The 22,110-nt window shown below is 37.0% G+C and overlaps 1 protein-coding gene across 4 annotated transcripts in view; it reads left to right on the top strand.

Annotated features, from left to right (window-relative positions):
• The window catches only part of ADGRG7 (adhesion G protein-coupled receptor G7), a 144,895-nt gene that overhangs the window by 5,163 nt on the left and 117,622 nt on the right, over positions 1-22,110 (top strand). For 2 of the 4 annotated variants that reach the window (XM_058295997.2, XM_058295995.2), the window contains exon 1: positions 7,488-7,823. The exons of 1 other annotated variant lie outside the window; for it this stretch is intronic. In XM_058295997.2, coding sequence (XP_058151980.1) covers positions 7,709-7,823 — 115 coding nt within the window. In that variant the 5' untranslated portion in view covers positions 7,488-7,708. Of the gene's footprint in view, positions 1-7,487; positions 7,824-12,647; positions 12,744-22,110 lie in introns of those variants that run through there. One more of the 4 variants, XM_058295998.2, reaches the window with a different exon arrangement.

Below are 22,110 nucleotides of genomic sequence, written 5' to 3'. Positions count from 1 at the left end.
ATTCAATTAAACAATTACGTAAAACATTCAAAAGACACATTGCATCTGTTTGTTTACATGCTGCTTGAATCCATAGAAATTTTCAGACGGCTCCAAAGATAAATAAAAGTGATTTTCTTTTATGGGTTGTTCAATTTGCATAGATACTATGAAGTTTGTTTTATAGAAGCATATTGTTCTCAGATTTTATTTTAAAAGTCATCTAACATGATATGCCCTTTTATTCCCCTCAAGTTGGTTAAACCTAAATTTAATAGGTTTTGCTCCTCAGAAGTTGGACTTCTGAAAACTGCTGAATGAGAACAGGAAGGGATGTGATTTTGATGGGCATCTCATCTTTCCAGATAAATCTTTTATTTTTCATTGCCTTTGTTCATGGTTTTATTTTGTTTTGAGGATGATCTTGAGTGTAGCATTTATATTTCCAATATTTTTTAAGCATTTGAATTTAAGTATTTTACTTTTTTTTTAAAGATTTATTTTTTTAATTTATTTCTCTCCCCTTCCCCCACCCCCAGTTGTCTGCTCTATGTGTCTACTCGCTGTGTGTTCTTCTGTGACCGCTTCTATCCTTGTCAGCAGCACCAAGAATCTGTGTTTCTTTTTGTTGCGTCATTTTGCTGTGTCAGCTCTCCCTGTGCGCAGCACCATTCTTGGGCAGGCTGCACTTTCTTTCGCACTGGGCGGCTCCCCTTATGGGGCACATTCCTTGAGTGTGGGGCTCCCCTTCGCGGCAGACACCCCTGCATGGCAGGGTGCTCCTTGCGCACATCAGCACTGTGCATGGGCCAGCTCCACATGGGTCAAGGAGGCCCAAGGTTTGAACCGCGGATCTCCCATGTGGTAGACGGATGCCCTATCCATTGGGCCAAGTCTGCTTCCCTGGGTCAAGTCCACTTCCCTAAGTATTTTACTTTTAAGATTTTTAAGTTTGATTTTGGTGATTAGTCCATTTTGCATGCCAGTTATGGTATTCAGGGGCCTGGAGAACTCTCCCGAAATCATCTAATGTTTGGTGTCCACACCATGAAAAATGTTAATTTTATTTGACTTATACATATCCTCAAGGTTCCTGGGTTTGTTACCACCTGTATCTTGTTAAACGTGGAATTATATTGTTTATCTTATTGCTGCCATGAGCAATAAATGAATGAATGTGCCTTGTCTCAGAAACCTCCAATCTTTGTTTTGGTTGTTCAATTGCACCCCACCCTTACATCATGAAGAAACTATTGATAAGAGCTATGTGTGAGAACTGTGTGTTTCTTCATAAATAACCTGGGCTGTGTGTGTCAAACAATAAGAACTGCGGCCCTGCCTTTCATAACCATGCCAACAACTCCAGTCCCAGAAAACCAACTAAGTGATATAGGCTCTATAGACTTTGAATATTCAGGAAGGATGCAAACTAAATATGTAAATTCAAGCTTACCTGGAATGTAGGAAATATGTGTGACCTGAAACCTATCTAGCACTCAAATAAAGCACCATTTGACTCTTCACTCCTACATCCTCTGTATAAAAGTGTTGGAGAAAAACAGTGCTTACTGGGACACAGAGACTGATATGACCACAGGCAGAGAAAGAATTTATTGGGAAGCTCTCCCAACAGCGAGGGTCAGAAGAACAGACTTCAGCTCCCCCACTAGCATGGTGGGGGTCTGAAGAGAGATTTCAGCCCACTCCAGGAAGTGGGGGACTTGAATTTATACAGAACTTTCCTAGGCGGGGAAATGATAGTTGGTGGGAGGGGGTTGAGGGTGAGGTGCAGGGACCAATAGGAAGTCCTAGAGGTGAACACTTTCCCTGATTGTGACTAGAAGATAGTGGGTTAGGGAGTTATGGTTTCTTGCAATGCTGCAGGAGCAGATGTTTCTTTGTTCTGTAGGAATTTTATCTCTCTCTGGTATGTAGGTAGGGAACGTTTCCATTTCCCTTTACTCCCGTCTCTATGTGGTTTCTTTGTTTAACCTGTGGGGAAGTGCCATGCCTTTAGACATGTAGGTTTATGGGAGATGAGGTTAGCCTCTCCCCAGTGCATATCAGGAGAAACTGAGCTACAGCTTGTTAAATATTGCAAACCTCTAACAAAAAGGAACCCAAAAGTCTTATTCAGGGCTTGGGTTTTTGAACAGAAAAGTTCCCGACCCCAGCTGGTCATAAATAAATTTTCCTTCCCAAAATTATTACTGAGTCCTGGCCTTCCATATGCAATCATTAAATCTCTCTGCTTCCACAACACTATGTCAAATAGAAATTCATTATTTTGAGGCCTTACTCTCTGTTGCACGTGAGTTCTCCCCTGGGCGGCGGGAGTGGGGGGATGGTAGTGGGCCAGAAGTCCTCCTGAGTTGTGTAATCTTTCAGAGAAGATGAAAGGTATTTTTACCTTAAGTGTGGGCAATAGAAAGGTCCACCTAATCCAGCACCACAAAGGAGAAACACCTCTCTCAGTGAGGAGATTTACTGTAAGTTCACAAGCAAGGAACTTGGGGAATCATCCCAAAACCAGTTTAAAGTGAGAAAGGGAGTTTGGGTTTTGATAGGCAAAGGAGAGGGGTAGAGGAGAACAAGTGGAAATAAAAGTGATGCCAGGGGTCTTGTGAGGAGGGTACCTACAATTTCTCTGTCCTGTTTTGTCTCAAGCACATCAGACTTGTTTTTGTTTTCAGTGGCTAATAATTCACAGTTTAGATATTGTTGTGCCAACCTCTCAAGGATATCAAGCTTTTTGTCTATGAGTAACAGTACAGATTTACTGGATCATAAGGTGCCTCTGAAGCCATTCTGTCTGGTTTTGCTTTGAGACATTATCTTATTTCAGTAAGCAAAATTGAGAAAATCTGGTTTATATCCTTTAGGAAAGTAAGTGTGAAGAGTAAACTTCTAAAATTAGATTAATAGAAAACCAGTTCAATTAGTATATTAGAGAGCTGCTTCACTGAAGAAATTTTAATAAGCACATTTTTCAGCTCTCAAAACTGTTACCAGATTTTGTTGAGGGTTCTTGACGATGCTGCAGAAATGAATCTCAAGAGCATGTCAAGTGAATTAGGCCAGTAATTTATTCAGGTAGGGAGGGAAGAGAAATGGGAGAAAATAACAGATCATGGATACCAGGTAGAGAGGAAGGGGCTGAAAAGTGATAAAGCAGGCTGATTTGCACACTACCGTTTCCCATTATAGATTATAAATGCCCAGATTTTACTTGCGTGATGACCACGGCAGGGGAAAAACTGCAAGAGCAGGGTGCAGAAGGCAGGAAAGGGGTCCAAGGCAAGAAAGCCAATTCAAGTTTTCACCTGCTTTTTGAACCATTAATTATTCCATCCCTTTGCTAATGGCAGGGGAGGAGTTCCAACTGTTTGCTGTTTTGATTGATTACCCCACCCATCAATCCCCCAGGAGAGCCCAATGATAAAGTCCTTGGGGGAATATCCAGGGCTTGTACTGGTTTAAGGAGGAAATCTTGTTTTGAATGGAAGAATCTTGGGGGGTGGGGGATGAGGGGTCTTCCAGCAGCCATCTTGGGGATATTGATGTCCATGTGGACTTCTTGCCAGATTCCAGATCCATCTATTAATTCCCTATCTTACTAGCCAGCTTCAATACATTTACTAATGGAATCTCCAGGATACGTGGTTACAAATCCATGAGACACTGGAGAAAGGGAGCTGTAATATTATCTATAAAGAATAAAAAGCAATCACACAACTCAGCATTGCCTAACCAGTTTGGAATTATCCAGGACTTCTCTTAAAACGGGAATTTTAAATGGGACCTGTGGCAAGGGTCTTCATGGGGTCTTTTTGGTTTGGTTCTTAGTAGTGGCCTGCCCTGAGGGAGTTTCCGGGGCCTCATGGCCATGTTCTCTGCAAGTTCTCACCTGTGACAGGATGTCTTCCCTCATCTACCTTTGTCCCCTATACTAACCTGCCTCAATTCCCACCTTCTGTTCAAATATCTCTAGTGATATTCATCACATTTGATTCTGGTCAGAGATCCAAGAGAGAGATTATCAGCTCAGGGATGGCCAGTACACACCTTTCTTGCTAGCATGTGATACCTCAACTGCTTCCTACCTCTTGAGAAACATATCTAAAATATATTCCATATCTGATATTCCTATTTTATGGAAAAGTGGCTGAGTACTAAAGATGTTATATAATAGGCTAACCAGCCAAAAGGCTCTAGAAATGATGCTCCCCTCTAGTGACCAAGCATGGAAACACAGCACCTAGTGAATGTACCAGGTTCCCATCCTAAAAGAAGCTTCCTTAACCCAAATAATATCAGACCACAAAAATAGTTAGTGGTAGAGTTCGCATTTTTTAAAATATGTATATTAGATTTTAATTTATTAGTACTATAACCCATTACTCTGACATTAGTGCAAAGCTTAATGTATTATACTTGAAAATAGAAAATCTATTTGAGCTGGAAAATGATATATTGAAGGTAATGTAGCAAATGTCTGGGATGAAAATATTATTTCTCCCAAGTTTTATTACCTGCCTTAAAATTTATTATCCTTGTGTGAGAAACCTGCTTTGTTATACACTCATGCTGTTGTTTCATGGCTGCTCCCATGTTGACACATTTCCTTAATCATTCTTTTGTCGTTCCAACATTCCTCAGGGGGGTAGTTGTGGAATGAGACATTTATCAAGTAGGGACTTCTGCATTGTGATCTATACTATCCCCTTTCTGTGATTTCTCTCTAACTGGATCACAAACTCCTTTTGAATCATACTTTATTTTTAAACTTTCTGGCAATTACAGCCCTTCTTATCCTGGAAAATGCACTCTGTTGTTTTAAAATGACCACCAATGAATCGTGCTTCCCAAAATTCATGCCTTTTAGTAGCCCCCTTTCTCATGGAATATGGACTGGCCTTGTGACTTTCTTTGACCAATAGAATGTGGTAGAAAGACACTGAATAAGTTCTGGTCCAAGACCTTATAAGGTCTTGCAATTTCCACAGTTGATTCTTAGAGCCAGGCCTCCATAGGAAGAAGTCAAGGCTATTCTGTTAGGAAGGTGTCAAGAAGAAAGATGCCCTGGAGGATAAAAGACTATGAGGTAGAAAATTAGTGGTACTAGTCTGATGATGTTCTCTCACAATCTGTAACAAATGGTCCACAATAATGTAAGGTGTTGTTGGAGGGGTATTGTATGAGAATTCTGCACATTATGCACAATTCTTTTGTGCATTCGTAACTTCCCCAATAAAAAATATATTTTAAAAATTGACTATGATGTAGATAGGTCTAGTCACTTCAGCCTTTACAATCATCTTTGTTGAGACCCTAGACATATGAGAAAGACCGTCATGGATTCTCCAGCTTCAGCTTAGTTTCTAGAGACGAAAATAAATGAACAAGCCCAGCTCCATGAGACTGAAGCCAAGCCAGCCCTCCTGAGTCTCCTCCCCCACCCCCAATTACACAATTGTGAGCATATATTTCAAAGCAGATTTTTAAAAATTTATTCAGACTAATGAGATATTCTGCAGCAGGACCTCTAACTTCTATCAATTATGGTACATCAATAACTTTTTAAAAAAACCCTGACTAGGGTAAAGTCAAGGCCTATGTTCATGCCTCCCCAAAGCTGTACTTTGATGAAGTGAGTGTTAAAGAGAATGGGGAAAAGATGTACAGTTGTTTGGGAGTTAAAAAAAAAAAGGTCGACCAGCTTAAATGTTACCTCTTTTATAAAACCTTTCTTAATGGTCACTACTCTTTAACAATTAAATTTGATTTTACTTCATTGTAATAGTTGCTACTCATAGAAAGCTGCCTTAGTTTCCTAGCTGCTATGACAATCACCACACAATAGCTTAAATGAAGGGAATTTACTGACTGAGAGCTTTGGAGGCTGGAGCGCTTGCTTCCTATGGGGATCAGTAATATTCAGGCAGGTTGGCAGTTCTTGGGGTTCCTTGGCTTTCCTGTCACAAGAGATGTCTTCTCCTTTCTCTCTGAAGTTCCATTCAGATTTCCAGCTTCCACTCCTTCAAATGGCTTTCTCTTCAAAAGCCTCTACTAGTAGGATTAAGGCAGAACCTCATTCAGTTGGCCACACCTTAACTATAATAACATCTTCACATTTCCTAGTTAAAATGGGTTCATACCCATAGTAATGGATTAAGATGAAGAAAGTGTTTTCTTTTCCCCCTTGGGGTACATAATTCAATCTACCATAGTAGCTGTATCCAAATTTCACATCCCTGACAGAATTTGAGTTCTTTGAAGAGCCTGTGTTTGTGTCTTGTAACAATCCTAGCATATCACAGGTACTTAATATGAGTTTGTTGAATTCACAGCATCTGTTCTCTCCATCAGGAACACAACTGTGACTGGGGAGGGGAACATTCATCCTTTCTTCCAGTTGAAGATGAGGAAGGGATAGGGGAGAACATATGGTCCTGGGCAGGAGAGGGTCAGGACTGCAGCTACAGTGAGATACCAGCCTGAAATGACTCACATGGGCTATAGGACTGGGCTTCAGTGCTTTTCAAAATTCACGCCATACCACTATTACCCACACAACTGCAGCTATCAGAAACCTGGACGACATCATGTTGAGTAAAATAATTCAGACACAAAAGAACAAATATTGTGTGATCTCACAGGTATGAACTAATTAGAATAAGCAAATTCATAGAATCAGAAACTAGAATATAGGTTACCAGGGGATGGCATGGGGGTAGGTAATGGGGAGTTAATACTGAACATTGTATAGAGTTTCTGTTTGGGTAATAGAAAAGTTTTGGTAGTGGATGGGTTGATGGTAGCACAACATTGTGAACATAATTAACAACCCTGGATTACAAATTTAATATGCTTTAAAGGGGAAATTTTAGGGTGTATTTATATGTTCTATTAACAGAATAATTTTTTTTAAAACACATGGAACTGTACCACACAAACAGGGAACTCTAATGTAAATTATAGACTATAGTTAATAGAATACTATAATGATAATCTCTCTTCAATTGTAATTCATATACCACACTGATGTAAATATAAATAATAGTGAAGTATATGGAACTCTGTATTTTCTGCATGATTTTTTGGCAAATCTACAACTTGTCTAATAATAATAATAAAAATAAATGTGGGCTCCTTAAAGAAATGCAAACACTGGGAATCACGTGTGGGCATTGCTGTTTAACCTTTCATTGATAACTTATTTCCTTTCCCCAAGCAGGTGTTTCTGTGCCCTGAAGCACTGACTAGTCTACCTCCCCAGAACCCCCCTAACACCAAAGCACAGAAAGCTCGGCGCTAGTGACCACGAGGATCCACTGACTTCCTGCTTTTCTCTCTAGTTTTCTTGCTCTTTTGTTCCTTTCTTCACTTTCTTGCTTCTCTGAAATTTGCTCTTTGACCCTTTCGGCTGTTCCCTGCCCTTCTTCTTTATTGCCCTGAGTTATTTCCCTTTTCCGATAGTGTCAATCACTTTTTCATGTTCCCATCCAGTGAAGGATGAGGAAATTGCAAGTGGAGTATGAATATACTACTATGTGGCTTGAATTGCCTTCGAATTAACCTCAAGACTCCTGAAAAATGAAGATGTTTGCCTGATAGGTCACAGAATTATTTTTAATTTTTAGAAACTTTCTGGTTAAAGTTCTTGGCTATAGAAGAAAAGAAGCAAGTTGTTTTTCACCCAGGGGTGGACTTGTTGCTTGGTTTTTCCATGGCTTCCTGCCGTGTCTGTAACCTCAGGGAGCTGGTCGCCATTGTGTGTGGGCTGCTGACTGCCACCGTTTTGGGACTCGGCATCTGGAGGGCTGTGGTCAGGATCCAGAGAGGTAATGTCTTGCTAAGCTTAACTCAAAGTGAGAGAAGGCTTGAGCCTCAGTCCTGCCACCAGGCACAACAGTACAGGAAAGTGCCTAGTCTAGCCTGTGGCTGCCCCCTGGGATGCCTTTTATTAAATATGAAAGACGAAGGTCAGTTGGGCTAGCATATGGTTTATATTCATGAAGGAATATGATAGTGTGGGGAGAAATGGAGAAGGGCATGGCTCTATGCTCTTTGATTCCTGATTGTGTTACTCACAGAGTAAAACCAAAAAAAAAAATTAATAATGTTTGTTTGGGTTTATTTAGCTAAATCCAAGAAGAATAAATAATTAGGGACACACACGCATACACAGACACAAACAAACACGCACAGAAAGGAATTTCACTTTAGAAGGATCTTAGGAATGCTATCCCTAAAGTTATAAATTAAATAAGCTTATGGGACTCACATAAATTTCCCACTTCCCAGGTGTGGGAAAACTACTGAATTTTGAGATCTTGTAAGTGTATTTATGCACCTGCAGTGTGCCAGAGCTGAGACTGAGACAAAGGGGGATGAGGAAGGGGTGATGGTGTGAAAATGATTGTTAAAGGAAAGCTCTGCCCTCAGGATCTCACAGCAGAGACTTTCAATAATACTAGTTCCCTTGGGCTGCCGAGCTATTGCATAAGGGAATTCTAAGTTGTATGTACTAAACACTCCCTTTTGTAAAAAAAAAAAGGGGGGGGGATCTCTAATGATGATTAAGTGTAAATAATTCCAATGCAGAGAGGGCAGCAGGCAAGGTAGAGGCTGTACTCTGAAAAGATACAGAAATATGGGGGAGACAACAGGGGCCCAATGTAAGATTATAAATCCACTCTTGAAAGCAAAAGGGGTCAAATATACTGGTTGTTAATCCAGTGGTAGGTGGGAATGCTTTTTATTTTTTGAACCAAAGACAGTATTTAGAGAGTTAGAGAGACAATACTTAACAAACAGTATTTTGATAACAACATGAGAAAATTTACCAGAAGAAAAAAAAATTTCAACTTGGGGAAAGTGATTTTTTTGCATGTTTAAGATTTGTAAAATAGTTTGAGATTTAAAAAATTACAAAGCTACAGGTTTTATCCCATAAAGCTGTAAATTTATTATAATACCTTATTTAAAAGCATGTAATTGTAAGATGTTTGTAGTACCTCCCTTTTACTCTTTTTTTCCTTCTTTTCTTTGTCGAAATGACGTCTGCTTTCCTAGGGAAATTTGTGGTGAGCTGTAAAGGACAGAGGTATAATAAGGTCATTAAAACAGGGACCAAAGATCAAAAATAACATGAGGAAGAGGGCATAGTGGGGCATAGAAAGAATATTTAAAGTCAAAGTCTAGGGAGAGTTGCTGTAAAAAAGACAATACTTATCTGTAGCCCTGAATTTCCTGAGGACTGAGACCCAAAGGGAAGCACAGTAGGTATCAAATATCTCATCTCAAACAGTAGAAGCATAGCAACTCCCCAGGAAAGAGGATTATTTCCCTTGCTCTAAGCAGAATTTTTCAAATGGCTCTTTATATAAGGGACATCTTCCAGCTTTTGGATCAACTCTGTGGAAAAGGAGGGGTTATTCCTAGGGTTTAAAGAAAAAGATGGAAAAATAGGTAATGCTCGCTCTTATGGTTTTGTCTTGTACATTCTATTGGAGAGTTTTAGTTGTTATATCCTGCTTTATTCTATTTCAATCCTTTCCATTCATTCCACTCCATTATACCTTTCTTCTTCCCTTTCTTCTCCCCCCTCCCCTCCACACCCCTTCAGTCCCTTTCCCTCCTCTCCTCTCCCATTCTGGTCCCTCTCCCTCCTTACCTTCCCCTCCATTCCACATAATTATTGTATGTTCTTCTTTGGCCCCTTTGCTTGGGTATAGAGATCATTTATTTTTTGAGAGAAGTCATACATATCTCAAAGAAACTGATGAAAATTATGAGTGCTTTTCAAAGAAATAACATGCATACACACATATACATAAAATGTTGGGTCACCTACCATATTGCATTTGACATTTATTTTGTCAACAGAAACAACTAGGTTATGCAAAAGCACTTCCATCAGCTTTGCAATGTTCAGTAGTCATCTGTTTTGATCTCCTAGTCCAAAAGAGCAAAAGAGACTGTATTTTCTAGTAATATTAACTGTGGAGACTGCCTTTAAATGAAAGGCTTTTTTCATCAGCATAGCCCCAAATATCTAACATCCATCAAAGAAGCCACATATTCATCTCTGTCTAATTATTCTAAGAGTGAGTTTCCCTTTTTTTTTAAATGAATTGTTGATTTTACTATCAAACAAGTGTTTGAAGACATAGCATCGAGAATGCCAGTGAGTTTGTGTGTATGTGTATGTGTGTTTAAAATAGATAAAAACTTCTTATTCTGCTTCTATTTCTTAATACATTCTCTTGTTAAATATCACAATTCAAGGGTCTGGTTGTGATGAAGTTGACAGCATTTTATGTAAATGGATAAGTCTTCTTTAAGAATTGCTAGTTGGCATTTTTATATGCAGATGGTAAAAATATTAAGAAATAATATTTTCAACAAAGTAACACCATCAGATATATTTTCAAGTGTAACACTTCATCATTCTACCCATCTGGTAACAAGATTACCTATCCATGTGAAGCTTTGCTTGGCTAAGAAATTTTTCAAAACTATTGATGACCTCTGCAATTTCCAAAAGAAGCCCAATACTAGACATTCTTCCCTGATGAAGTTAGTTTGCCTGGAACAATTTTCACCCAGCATTTCATGTGGCTTTGATGACTTAAGTTTTAGACTAAATATTACCTCCTCAAAGACACCTCTCCTGTATAACTAGTCTAACATTACCATCCTTTTACTCTCTTTTACATTCTTTTTTTTCATGGCTCTAATCGTCTAAATATTCCTTACTTATTTGTTTACTGGTTTATTGTCCATCTCCCCACTTCTAGAATGAAAGCTCCAAAAGATCAAAGACATGGCTTACTAGCTTATTTTCCTCAGACCCAGAATAGTAACTTGGAAAAGAGTTACCAATGCATAAATGATGAGTAAATGAAAGAATCACGTGAACACTAGAAACTGGACTAAGGGTCAAATAGCTGTATTTAAAATGAAAATAACTTAACTATCAATTCCTTGTCATTTGCTTCAAAATATAAAAAGAAATGGAATTCTACATCAATTAAGAAAGATACCATTTTAGGTTTCTTCCTTAGCTCTATGCCATGAGACACATTGACCATTTTCTAGGACTATAGGCTTCATAAAATTTTTTCAGCTATGTGTGTCCTGTATTTAACCATGTGATCAGCAATCTTGCCTAGTGTTTTTATGTTGAAGCGAATCTAAGTTTTGCCAAAGCTCCAGTCTTTTCATACTGGCATTTTCATACAAGCCTATCCACCTTATCTGATGAATTTTCAGAATGGAAAGATGTAAAGTGCTCTTTAATCTCTGCTTTGTGTTTCCAATGGCGAGAACCTTGTGACACAAGATACATTGTGGCTTTCAGGTCCCATTACAGTTGACGGTAAAAGTAAAATGAAAACATAATTAAGCTTTATTCAATTTCTTTTCCTTCCCTTGACATTTTCCAAATTCAGCTGGGCTTCATGCACACATAGGCTATTGTCCATAATCAAAATGATAGAGGCTATATTCTTTAATGCCTACAAATGGGTATATTTACCTCATAATACACTAGCAATGATGATTATATCTTATTTCACCATGTCCTACATGTCTCCTGGCTCATAGGATTCCATGTTCACTGTCATAAAGATTGTGTTTCTCTCCCCTCTCCAGGTTCTCTAACTTTCACTCCCTACTTCAGGACTCACCTATTCTTCAAGCTAGCAAGAGGGAAAGTAGGTAGAAATGTTCCTAAGCCTCAAGGTCAGACTTCATAACATAGATAATTCTTGCACAGTAGGAAAAGTAGATTGTGGTGAAAGATTGAGGAGAGTTTATTGTTTCTCAGAAAATAATTTTTCCATAGATACCTGGTTTTCATTTTAATCCATGACAACACTTCTCAAAGAGGTACACTCCATAATAAATGGAACATTTGTGATTGTGTCTAAAAGAGAGCTGCATTTTGGGGTTAACAAAAAAGAAAGGCCTGGAGAAGTTTTCCCAGATGAAGGAAGTTGAGCTTTAGGGAGCAGTGGTGTTATTCAGTCCTAATCCTGCTGTTGTAAATCTCTTTCACACCTTAACTGGTTCTCCCTTGTTGCTTCCTCATATAACCACCCTTTAAGTCAAGGAAATAATTCACATGAAAAGGGTGAAATTATTTTTTTGAGGAATAAATTTTGTAATGTAACTGGCTGAGGGACATGGGTTATTTTAACATCAGAATTAGTGAAGTTTAAAGGGCTGACCCTACTTATAAAGACACTTTGCTAAGAGGCAAGAATCTTGGCTTATTGCATTTTTCCTGCATGACAGGTATTAGATATTTTTACTTTAAATTCTGGATTTGGCCATCATCTGTGGGTCTGTGATAACAATATTGTTGAGAAAGATCTGTTATAAATATGATGGTTAAGAGTGTGTACTTGAGAGTAAGCGCTGGAGCCAGTACAGCTTACTAGCCAAGTTAACTTAAGAAAGTTACTTAGCTTTTCTAGGCCTCAGTATTTTTTATCAATTATGGTAATAATAATTGAGCCTATCTCATAGGGCTGTTACAAAGATGAAACGAATTAATACATTGCAAAGGTTTAAGATGATGTCTAGCACACTATAAGCACTTAATCAATGTTAGCTACTATCCTCTTATTTATGGATTTTTAGGTAGCTCAGTGAAGAGCATACTTTTCTCCATTCCCTGAATTATACCTTGAACTGTAGACACACTGACCTGGATTGAACCTTGGACTGAAGCTCAAGTTATCAAACTGAAGGTCTGTAATAAGTTTAATCATTAAGTTCAATTGACTGGCTCAAATAGAAATAGAAACAGTTCTAATAACTGTCATATCTTCTCACATTTCTTTTTCAGTATTCATGCTAGACTGAACCAGCAAAGGGAAAGCTTATTAAACTAAGCTGGTTGAAATGTTTAACAGGTAGTTAATATCTAAGTGAATAACATTTACCTTAAATGACCTATACCTTATGTATTTTATTCATATGCATCTTTTATTATTATTTTTCAAAACAAAACAAACTCTCATAAACACTGTGCTAAATTTTATCCTTTCCCAACTATTTCAAAGTTCCAGTCTGGGACAGATGCCAGGTGTCTATATTTTTAACTCCCAAAAGATACTTAACTCTAGGAAGATTTTAGAGAGATTTTTATGAGGAAAAATTCTAATGTAGTCTGGTTGAGGAGGAGTTCATAGTTTTCATTTGAAATTCTTAATAGTATTTTGTTACTTTATCAAGTAATATGAAGTGTGAATGTCATATGGTTTCTGCATTTAATTTTCCATGGTGTGTGATAAAGTACTGAAAATGGGCTAATATTGCTACAAACATTGCTTATTACAATTTTAAAGAATGTGGGTGTAGCAGTTTGATATGGTTATGAATTCCAAAAAATAGATATTGCATAATTTTTGTAATCTGGTCTGTACCTGGGTGTGATTAAGTTATGATTAGGGCTTTGATTGGGCCATGTCATAAGGGCGTTGAGTCCCCACCCCTTGGCCGGTGGGGACTCACAGATAAAAGGCATGGCAAAGGACAGAGTTAAGGGTTTTTGATGTTGGAGTTTTGGTGTTGGAGTTTGATGCTGAAGCCTTAAGCTGGAGCCCCAGGAGGTAAGAACTGAGGAAGGAGAAGCAAGCCCCAGGAAGAGATGAACCCTGAGCCCAGGAAGGGAAAAGCTCTGGGAAGGGAGGAACCCTGAACCCAGAGAGCAGCAAGACCCTGGAAGGGCAGAACTCACAATGCCTGAACCTTCACAGATGTTGGCAGCCATCTTGCTCCAACATGTGAAAATAGACTTTGGTGAGGGAAATAACGTATGCCTTATGACCTGGTATCTGTAAGCTCCTATCCCAAATAAATACCCTTTATAACAGCCAGCAGATTTTTAGTACTTTGCATCAGCAGCCCTTTGGCTGACTAATACAGTAGGGAAATTCATTATTTTCATACTGGTGTTATAAAGGAAAAATACTGCTATTAATTATGTTCCAGTGTGTGGATCCTCAGACAAAGCAAAGTAGATACGCACTGCCCTGTGGTAAAGGCAGACACTGTGATGAGAGAACAAGAACACTTGACTAGTAAAGGAGACCTGATTCTAGTCTACATTCTGCTTGGCTACCAATTAATTGTTGATATGGAACAAATCACTGAACCTTTATGTAGAATGAGGAGGTGGTGCTGAAGAAGAGTAATGTCACTTTTATGAGACCATAACACTAAAACTTATTAAGAGATAGAAATAACCTGTTTAATCTTTCTGGATCTGACTTTTGTTAAATATGTGATTATGATAGAGGACTGGATATACCTCAGCTTGGGAAAGATATCCTCACCCAAAATACAAATGACAGAGAAGGCAATCAGTAAACATTCATTGAGTATATTCTAGGCATCAGGCACTGCGATATGACCTAAGGATATACCCATTTCCCCTGTTTTCAAGGGTGTCAAAATACTCCTTACCTACAAAAAAGTGACTCTTGACTTTCAACAAGGCAGTCTGAGTGGACATAATTAGGTCTCCTTTCTGTTTAAAAATATGTGGATGCTATGAAAAACATGACAATAATTCAAATATATAAATAGGCTTTCTTTCTCAAAGTGAAATCCCAGGTGGCAGAGACAAAGAGAAAAGCCAATACTCTAATGGTGAGAAGGCACCAGCATAAATCCTAGAGGCTGGGCAGTTGTGACTTGAATTCACACAGGAGGCACGACCTCACCTCCATCCTGTGTGAAGTGGGAAAGCTGGGCCTGAGCCACTGGTCCATACCACCTGGAGCCTCTAGGAGCTGTCTGGTCCATACAAAGAGATTAGAAAATGCCCACTCACTAGGGAAGGGACTAAATAATTCTATCATCTTGTATTACATCTTGTATTACATTCCTCCAGGGAAACAGAACTGACAAGATATATATATATATATATAAAGGTAAATATTATGAGATTTATTATAGGAATTGACTTCACATAACTGTGCAGATCAACAAGTCCAAATTCCGTAGGACAGGCCACAAGCTGGGAACACCAATGAAGGGTTTCAATATATTCCCCAGGAGATGGAAATTCTTCTTCCTGACTGCCGAAATCATCAGTTCTCCCTGTAAGGCCTTCAACTGTTTGGATAAGACTTCTCTCATTGCTGAAAACAATCACCTTTGTTGATTGTAGCTACGATCAGTCATAAATGGAATCAACCTACAGATGATTTCAATCCATGAGTTATCCTCACAATAACAATCAGTCTAGTGCTTGCTTGACCAAATTGGCCACCATAACCTAAACAAATTGAGTCATGAACTTAACTGTCATGCATATGTTCAAGGCCCATTGAGTAGAGGGGGTATGAAGGAAATCACTGCAATAATTAAAAACCTAGGCTATGAAATTCGAATTTACTCAACCTATGTAATGCAAAACCCCATGAGAAATAAACTTAAAATTCATTCAAGCCCAATACTAATGGTGCCTCAGGACTGCAAGAGCAGTAACTATGAAATTTCTCTGAAAAAATATTTTCATAATCAGGATGCATAAATATTCCATTGAAGAAAAAATAAGGTAAAGATGTTTACAATCCAAAGTGCAAATGAAACACAATGTAGAGAAATTTGATGCAATTAAAAGGTTATAACCCTCATAGAATTGGAAATAATAACAAATCTAAAAGAGAATATAAGGTATGTTTAAATGATTAAAGATTAAAAATAATAGTATGACAAACCACAATGCAAGATCAAGATGCTATTTTTAAAAAGGAATAGGAAAATTTGAAAAGGAACCAAATAGTACTTTTTGAGTATAGTAATAATGATGAAAAAGTTAATGTGTGGGTTAAAAGGAGATTAGTAATCATTGAAGACAGAACTAGTGAAATGGGTGAAGAGCTGAAGAAATTACCTATAATGCCGTGCAGGATTATAAAGAGTGTTAACTATGAAAATAAGATAGAGACTTGAACTATAGAAGGCTAATGTGCAATAGTATTTTCCAGAAATGTCAGAAAAAGAGAATTGGAGGAATAAATTCACATAGAAAAATTAGAAAACATTACATAAAGAAAACTCAAAAGACTGCTAGAGAAAAAAATGATTGATTACCTCAAAAGGACCACCAATTAAACTTAAAACAAACTTCTTATTAGCAATAAGTTCTATAAAACAGTGGAATAATTTCTTCAAAATGATTAGGGAAAGATAACAGTCAAACCAGAATTCCATGCTTAAATGAACTGACAATCAAGAGTAAGGTCAAAATAAATGCATTTTAAGATAAACACTGGGGCATCTGTCACTAACAGACCCTAGCTGAAAGAAGCATTAAACATCCTACTTCAGAAAGCAGGAAAATTATCCCGAAAGAGGTAAGATATGATGGTAAGCAAAAAACTGATGAACTTTTGGTAACTATAAATAGCTCTGGATTGGGTTTACATTTTAAAACGTTAGTATTGAAAGAGATTTAAAAACAAAGTGGTATTAAAATAGTAGAAAACAGTGATTTTAACATGGGTGGGGGATGCATAAATCAATGGTGCATATAAATCTAAGGGTACTTTACAGAGGGTTGTAAATAAAACGTAGAATTCTACAATAAAGAAAACTGAATCACCATCGAAGTTAGCGAAATAGCCGGAAAACACAAAATAACAGTTGGAATAGTAAACAATAAATTTAATTGGTTAAACTTATCCATTTAAGGAAAGATATAGTCATATTGGATACATTAAAGCAAAACAAGTCTAGATATAAGAAACACTGAATATTTAATGACACAATAAAGGTGAAAAGAAAATGACAATAAAGATAATTCCAAGCAAATACTATTATAACTAATGCAAAATAAATCAAAGTTAGCAATATTAATGTCAAAAATATAGACTGCAAGGGAAAAAGCATTTTGAAGACTAATATCTCTATTATTCAGTGAAGAAGGAATAATTCAGCTAGGAAGAATCAATAATCCTGTACCTGTATGCACAAAATAAGACAGATTCAAAATATATAAAACAAATCTGGGCAAAATCACGGCGATAAACAGAGAGACATTTTCAGGGTTGTTGAGTCTGATACCCTACTCTGAGAAAACTGACAGGTTACACAGGGAAAATTAATAATGATTTAGAAATTTGAAAACCGCATCTAAAAAAGATCCAGGGGGTTTATCTATTTGGATTTCTACAATGTACACTATTTTCAGAAAAAAACTATCATTGAATATCAAATAATCAATGTTCCACAGATTATGTTCTCTGATTATAATGCAATGTAATTAGTAGGCAATGCATTAAACAATCTAGAAAATCCCTTACGTATAGAGAATATTTTAAAAAAATAATTCAGGAAAGCTAATGTGGCTTAACCAGTCAAGTGCCTGCCTACCACATGGAAGGTCCCCAGTTGGGGACCCCGTTTCTCCTAAGCTAGACACATCTGCTGCAATCAACAATGAGCAGATCCTCAAGCCGTCAGACACCACAGCCCATGGGGACCTAACCTGGCTCAGGCCATTAGGCACTACCCTCCCATGTGAGAGATCCCAGGTTCAGTTCCTGGTACCTCCTGGAGAAGGGGAGCAAACAATGAGCAGACAGACAAGAGGACATCTGAGGGAGGAGAAGAATTAGAATAAATAAAAATAAGGTAAATAAATCTTTTAAAAACTAATTCAAAGAATAAATCAAATAAAATATTATTAAGTATTTAAAATAGCAATGGAAGTTCTATACATCACAGCTTGTGTACATCGCTAAAAAATTTACTTGGGGAGGTGGGCATTTATAGCTTTGGGTATGCTATAAGGCAAGACAGATTGAAAATTAGTGATCTAGGCACTCTAACTTTAGAAGTTTAAAAACAGAAAGTAAAATCTAAGGAAGTATGCATTTGGCAATAAGAAAAATAGGAACGAATTACTGGAATGGAAATCAAAGAAGAGTAAAGACAAAAACCCAAAAGCTAATTCTTTGAACAGCTGAATAAATAAATAAATCTCTGGCAAGATTTATCAAGATGAAAAGGGACAATTAAGTAATATGTACAAAAATATACAGGGGCACTATAGAGAGAAGTAGGATTTAAACAAAATCGTAAGTCAATACCATGGAAAACTTAATCCCAGTGAAAATGAAAACAGAACAAATGGAAAATTTCTAAATAAATATGAGACCAAACTTTACTCCAAAAGAACGGAAAATAACTAAATAGAAGTGTAACCCTTAAAATAATAAAATTAGTTATAAAAACATCTACATACAAATGCTACATATTGATTACATTGATATAATAACATAAAACTTGGTGGGAAAGATATACAACACTTTCAGGGAGGGAGGAGGAGGAATGTGAATAGAAAGGTGTATAAAGTGGTTACAGATTTTTCTATAAAGTTTTAGTTCTTCTGAAAAATATATCTGATGCAGATATAAAGGAAAGTTACTATCTTTTAAGTCTGGATAGTGGGTAGTTGGGAATGTTATATTATTCTCTGTACTTTGTGTATTTGAAATATCTCATAATTTTAAAAGAATTATGTATTTCTTCAGTTAAACAGAGAAGTTCATCATAAAACAATAATAATTAAATCTCTACTACATCTCTTAAGTTCTTTGAGATCAGGATCCAGTTATTAATTATTTTAAGTGGATGCTAAACTTGGTACTTTCCTTATTGTAGGTGCTTAATATAGATTTGTGGAATCTATATCATTGAAAAGAACAATGATGAGGATGAAAAGAGAGAGAGGAGATAAGGGTAGGCAGGCAGGCAGGGAGACAGGCAGGCAGGCAGGAAGGAAGGCGGGAGGGAGGGATGGAGGGAGGGAAGGGAGGGAGCGAGGGAGGATAAAGGAAAGGAGAGAATGGAATGTCAATCCCCATTAGATGCTGCAACTGCTTTGTTTGGGCCAACCACCTTCTAATTCTGAAATCAGACTTATTTTTCTATATCCTTCTGCAGAATTTGACTATTGGCCAGGATTCTCCCTTTTTTTGTAGGGTTTCCCTTTCCTTGCCCTACATAGAAGACTCAGATCTCTATCTGATTCCTGACTTATTTTATTTGTTACTTTTCCCCTATTATACATTTCTGTAGTCAGTGTCTAGGCAGAAAACAGAAACCAAACTAGTTGTTTTAAAGAAAGAATTTAATAAAGTGTCTTGGTTAAGTAGATATTGAGGATTACTGCTGAGGCAACACAGAGATAATAACTGCAGGAACTCCTAGCATTGTACTCATGGTCCTCTACAATGTGTTCTGTACACACTCCCTTGGAGATTTTAACTACCCTATAGCTTCAATCTCCGAAGGCTGGTGACTCCCACATTCCAACTCCACTCTCTCTTTTGAACTTCATGTCCTATGTTCCAATACCTATTAGGCATATACAAATGATGTCTGTAAGCATCTAAAATGTAATATGGCCTACCTCGTTCTTATTCCAATTTCTTTCTTTCTTTTAATTTTGGTAATGTTTGAAAAATGCAAAGACTTCAAGTATTAAATTTAATAAGTTTTTATCAATATCTATACTCATGTACTCATAATATTTCCATTCCCCGGAGAGTTCCCTTCCCAGTCAATTCCTCACTTACTCTCCCACCTTGGGCAAACACTGCTCTGGTTTTATCACTATAATATATTATGCTATACCTGAACTTCATATAAATAGAATCATACAGTAGGTACTCGTCATATATGAATGCTTTCTCTCAACATAATTTTTTTACCATCATCTGTGTTATTTATTGCTTTTCTTGTGTGTGTGTTTTCTGAACAATATTCCATTGTATAAATATACCATAATTTGCACAATCTATTTATTCTCCTGTTCTATTAATAGACCTTTTTGTGGTGGGTTCTTTTTTTCTTTTTTCTTTTCCTACTATGAATAAAACTGCCAGGGTTGAGTTCCCTGGATGAAAAATTCTGAATTACAGGTTTGTTTACAGAAAGGTTTTGGGAGGTGCTCTTGGGATCAATATTTATAGTGGAGTGAAGGATTCAAGTTGCAAGTGTGCATAGACAGAGAAAGTGAATCAAAACACCTGTTGCTAGGATGGTCCTTCAGAATTGTCTATTAGTAATACATTAGTAATTAGTAATAGTAATCTATTGCTACAGAAGAAATTACTCCAAAAGTTAGCGGCTTCAAACAATACTCACTAGCTTTCATGGGTTTTCTGGGTCTGGAATTCAGAAGTAGCTTGACTGGGCAGTTCTGGTTTAATTTCCCAAGAAGTTAGTCAGATTCCAGCAGGTCCTGTGGTCATCTTGAAGGCTTCTTCACTCAGATGTCTGGTGTCTAGGCTAGAAAGACTGAAAGAGCTGAAAGACCTGGAGGTCCTTGAGCTTTTCTTTCTATTTCTATGGAGTTTCTCTACTTGATCCCTCTAACACGGAATCTTCAGATTAGACTGCTTTCTTTCATGCCACCCATAGACTCAGTCTTTCAAGGCATATGCCCTGAGAAAAAGGGAAGCTGAATTGCCTCTTAAGATGGAGCTCTGGGGTTCAGACAATATCAAGGCAGATACAAAGTTCTACTCAGATTCAAAGTGAGGGAACATGGACCTCACCATTGAATGGACAAATGTCATCATCATATTATGAGAAGAGTAGGTTAATAGGAGATGTATATTGCAGCCATCTTCGGAAATTCAACTCTGCCACACCTTCCATTAAGATGAGGGAACGTGTCTTATTCCCTGACATAGACCAACCACAGCATGTGTCATGGAGATCCTGAACAAGGTGACTTTCTCTAGCTGAGGGCAATTTCTAGAAAAGAATGCAGTTAAGTACTCTCAGTTACCAACATTCCCCCAAGCTGGAAGAATGAGTGCTTCAATCCTAAAGGGGAGGATACTGGTGGCACCCAATAGCCACCATCATGGGAATGTTCTAGTAACATTCTTGTACAATCTTTTTTCATAAATATCTAGGAGGAGAATTTCTGTATCCTATGTAGGTATATACTTAACTTAATAATAGACTGCCATACAACTTCCCAAAGGAGTTTTACCATTTTAAATGCCTAACAACAATTTTTCAGTGTTGCAGTTATTCCCCATCCTCAGCAGCATTTTCCACTGTCAGTTTTTTTGAAAATAGGGTATGAATTGATATTTGATTGTGGTTTTAATTTGCCTTTCTCTGATGACTGAAGGTGCTGAGTATTTTCATGTGCTTGTGGGTCGTTTTCTTCTTTTATGAAGTGTCTGTTCAAGTTTTTTTGGCCCATAGAAAAAATTGGACTGTTTTTATTCTTATTTTAATTTGTATTCTTTATATATCCTGGATATAATTTCTTCATTGCATATATGTAATGCAAAATATTTTTCCCAGTGTATGGTTCCATTTTTGTTTTCTTAGTCTTTTGATAAACAGCAGTTTTAAATTTTGATGAAATGTAATTTATACATTTTTTCTTTCGTTTAGTGCTTTTGTGTCTTCCCTAAAAAACTTTTCATTTTCCAAAGATGCAAAGATAGTCCCTTGTTTTCCTAGAGAAGCTTAACAGTTTTAGCTTTGCTTTTCAATCTATGGTGAATCTCAAAATGAGTTTTGAATGTTTTATGTTAATCCAGTTATTCTAGCACATTTGTCTTGACCATACATGGTTCTTTCTATTTTTAAACTCTTTATTCTATTTCAATAATTTATTTATATTTATGCTTATAACATGCTTTCTTGAATGCTCTGACTTATAATTCATAATAAAATTAGTGATGTGAGTAATCCAACTCTGTTCTCATTTTTAAAGTTGATTTTGACATAGCTGTGCTCTTAATATTTCCAAAAAAATTTGAAATCAGTTTGTCAATGTTTATAAAAAAGTTTTTGGGCATTTTGACTGCATCAATTTGAGAGAATAGGCATCTTAACATTTTTGAGTCTTCCATCCATGAACTTGATACAGCTTTCCATTTATTAAGATCTTTTAAAATTTCTCTCAGAAATGACTTCTTGCACAATTTTTGTTAAATTCATTTCCAAGAATTTTATGATTTTTAATGCTAATTTCAATGGAAATGATTTTATAACTTAAGTTTCCAAACTTTTGCTGCTAACTAATATATTGAAATAAATTCGATTTGGGAGTATTGGTTT

Source organism: Dasypus novemcinctus, chromosome 4 (genome assembly GCF_030445035.2).
Source record: "Dasypus novemcinctus isolate mDasNov1 chromosome 4, mDasNov1.1.hap2, whole genome shotgun sequence".
Classification (NCBI taxonomy): Eukaryota; Metazoa; Chordata; class Mammalia; order Cingulata; family Dasypodidae; genus Dasypus; species Dasypus novemcinctus.
This window is presented reverse-complemented; position numbering and strand designations above follow the sequence as displayed.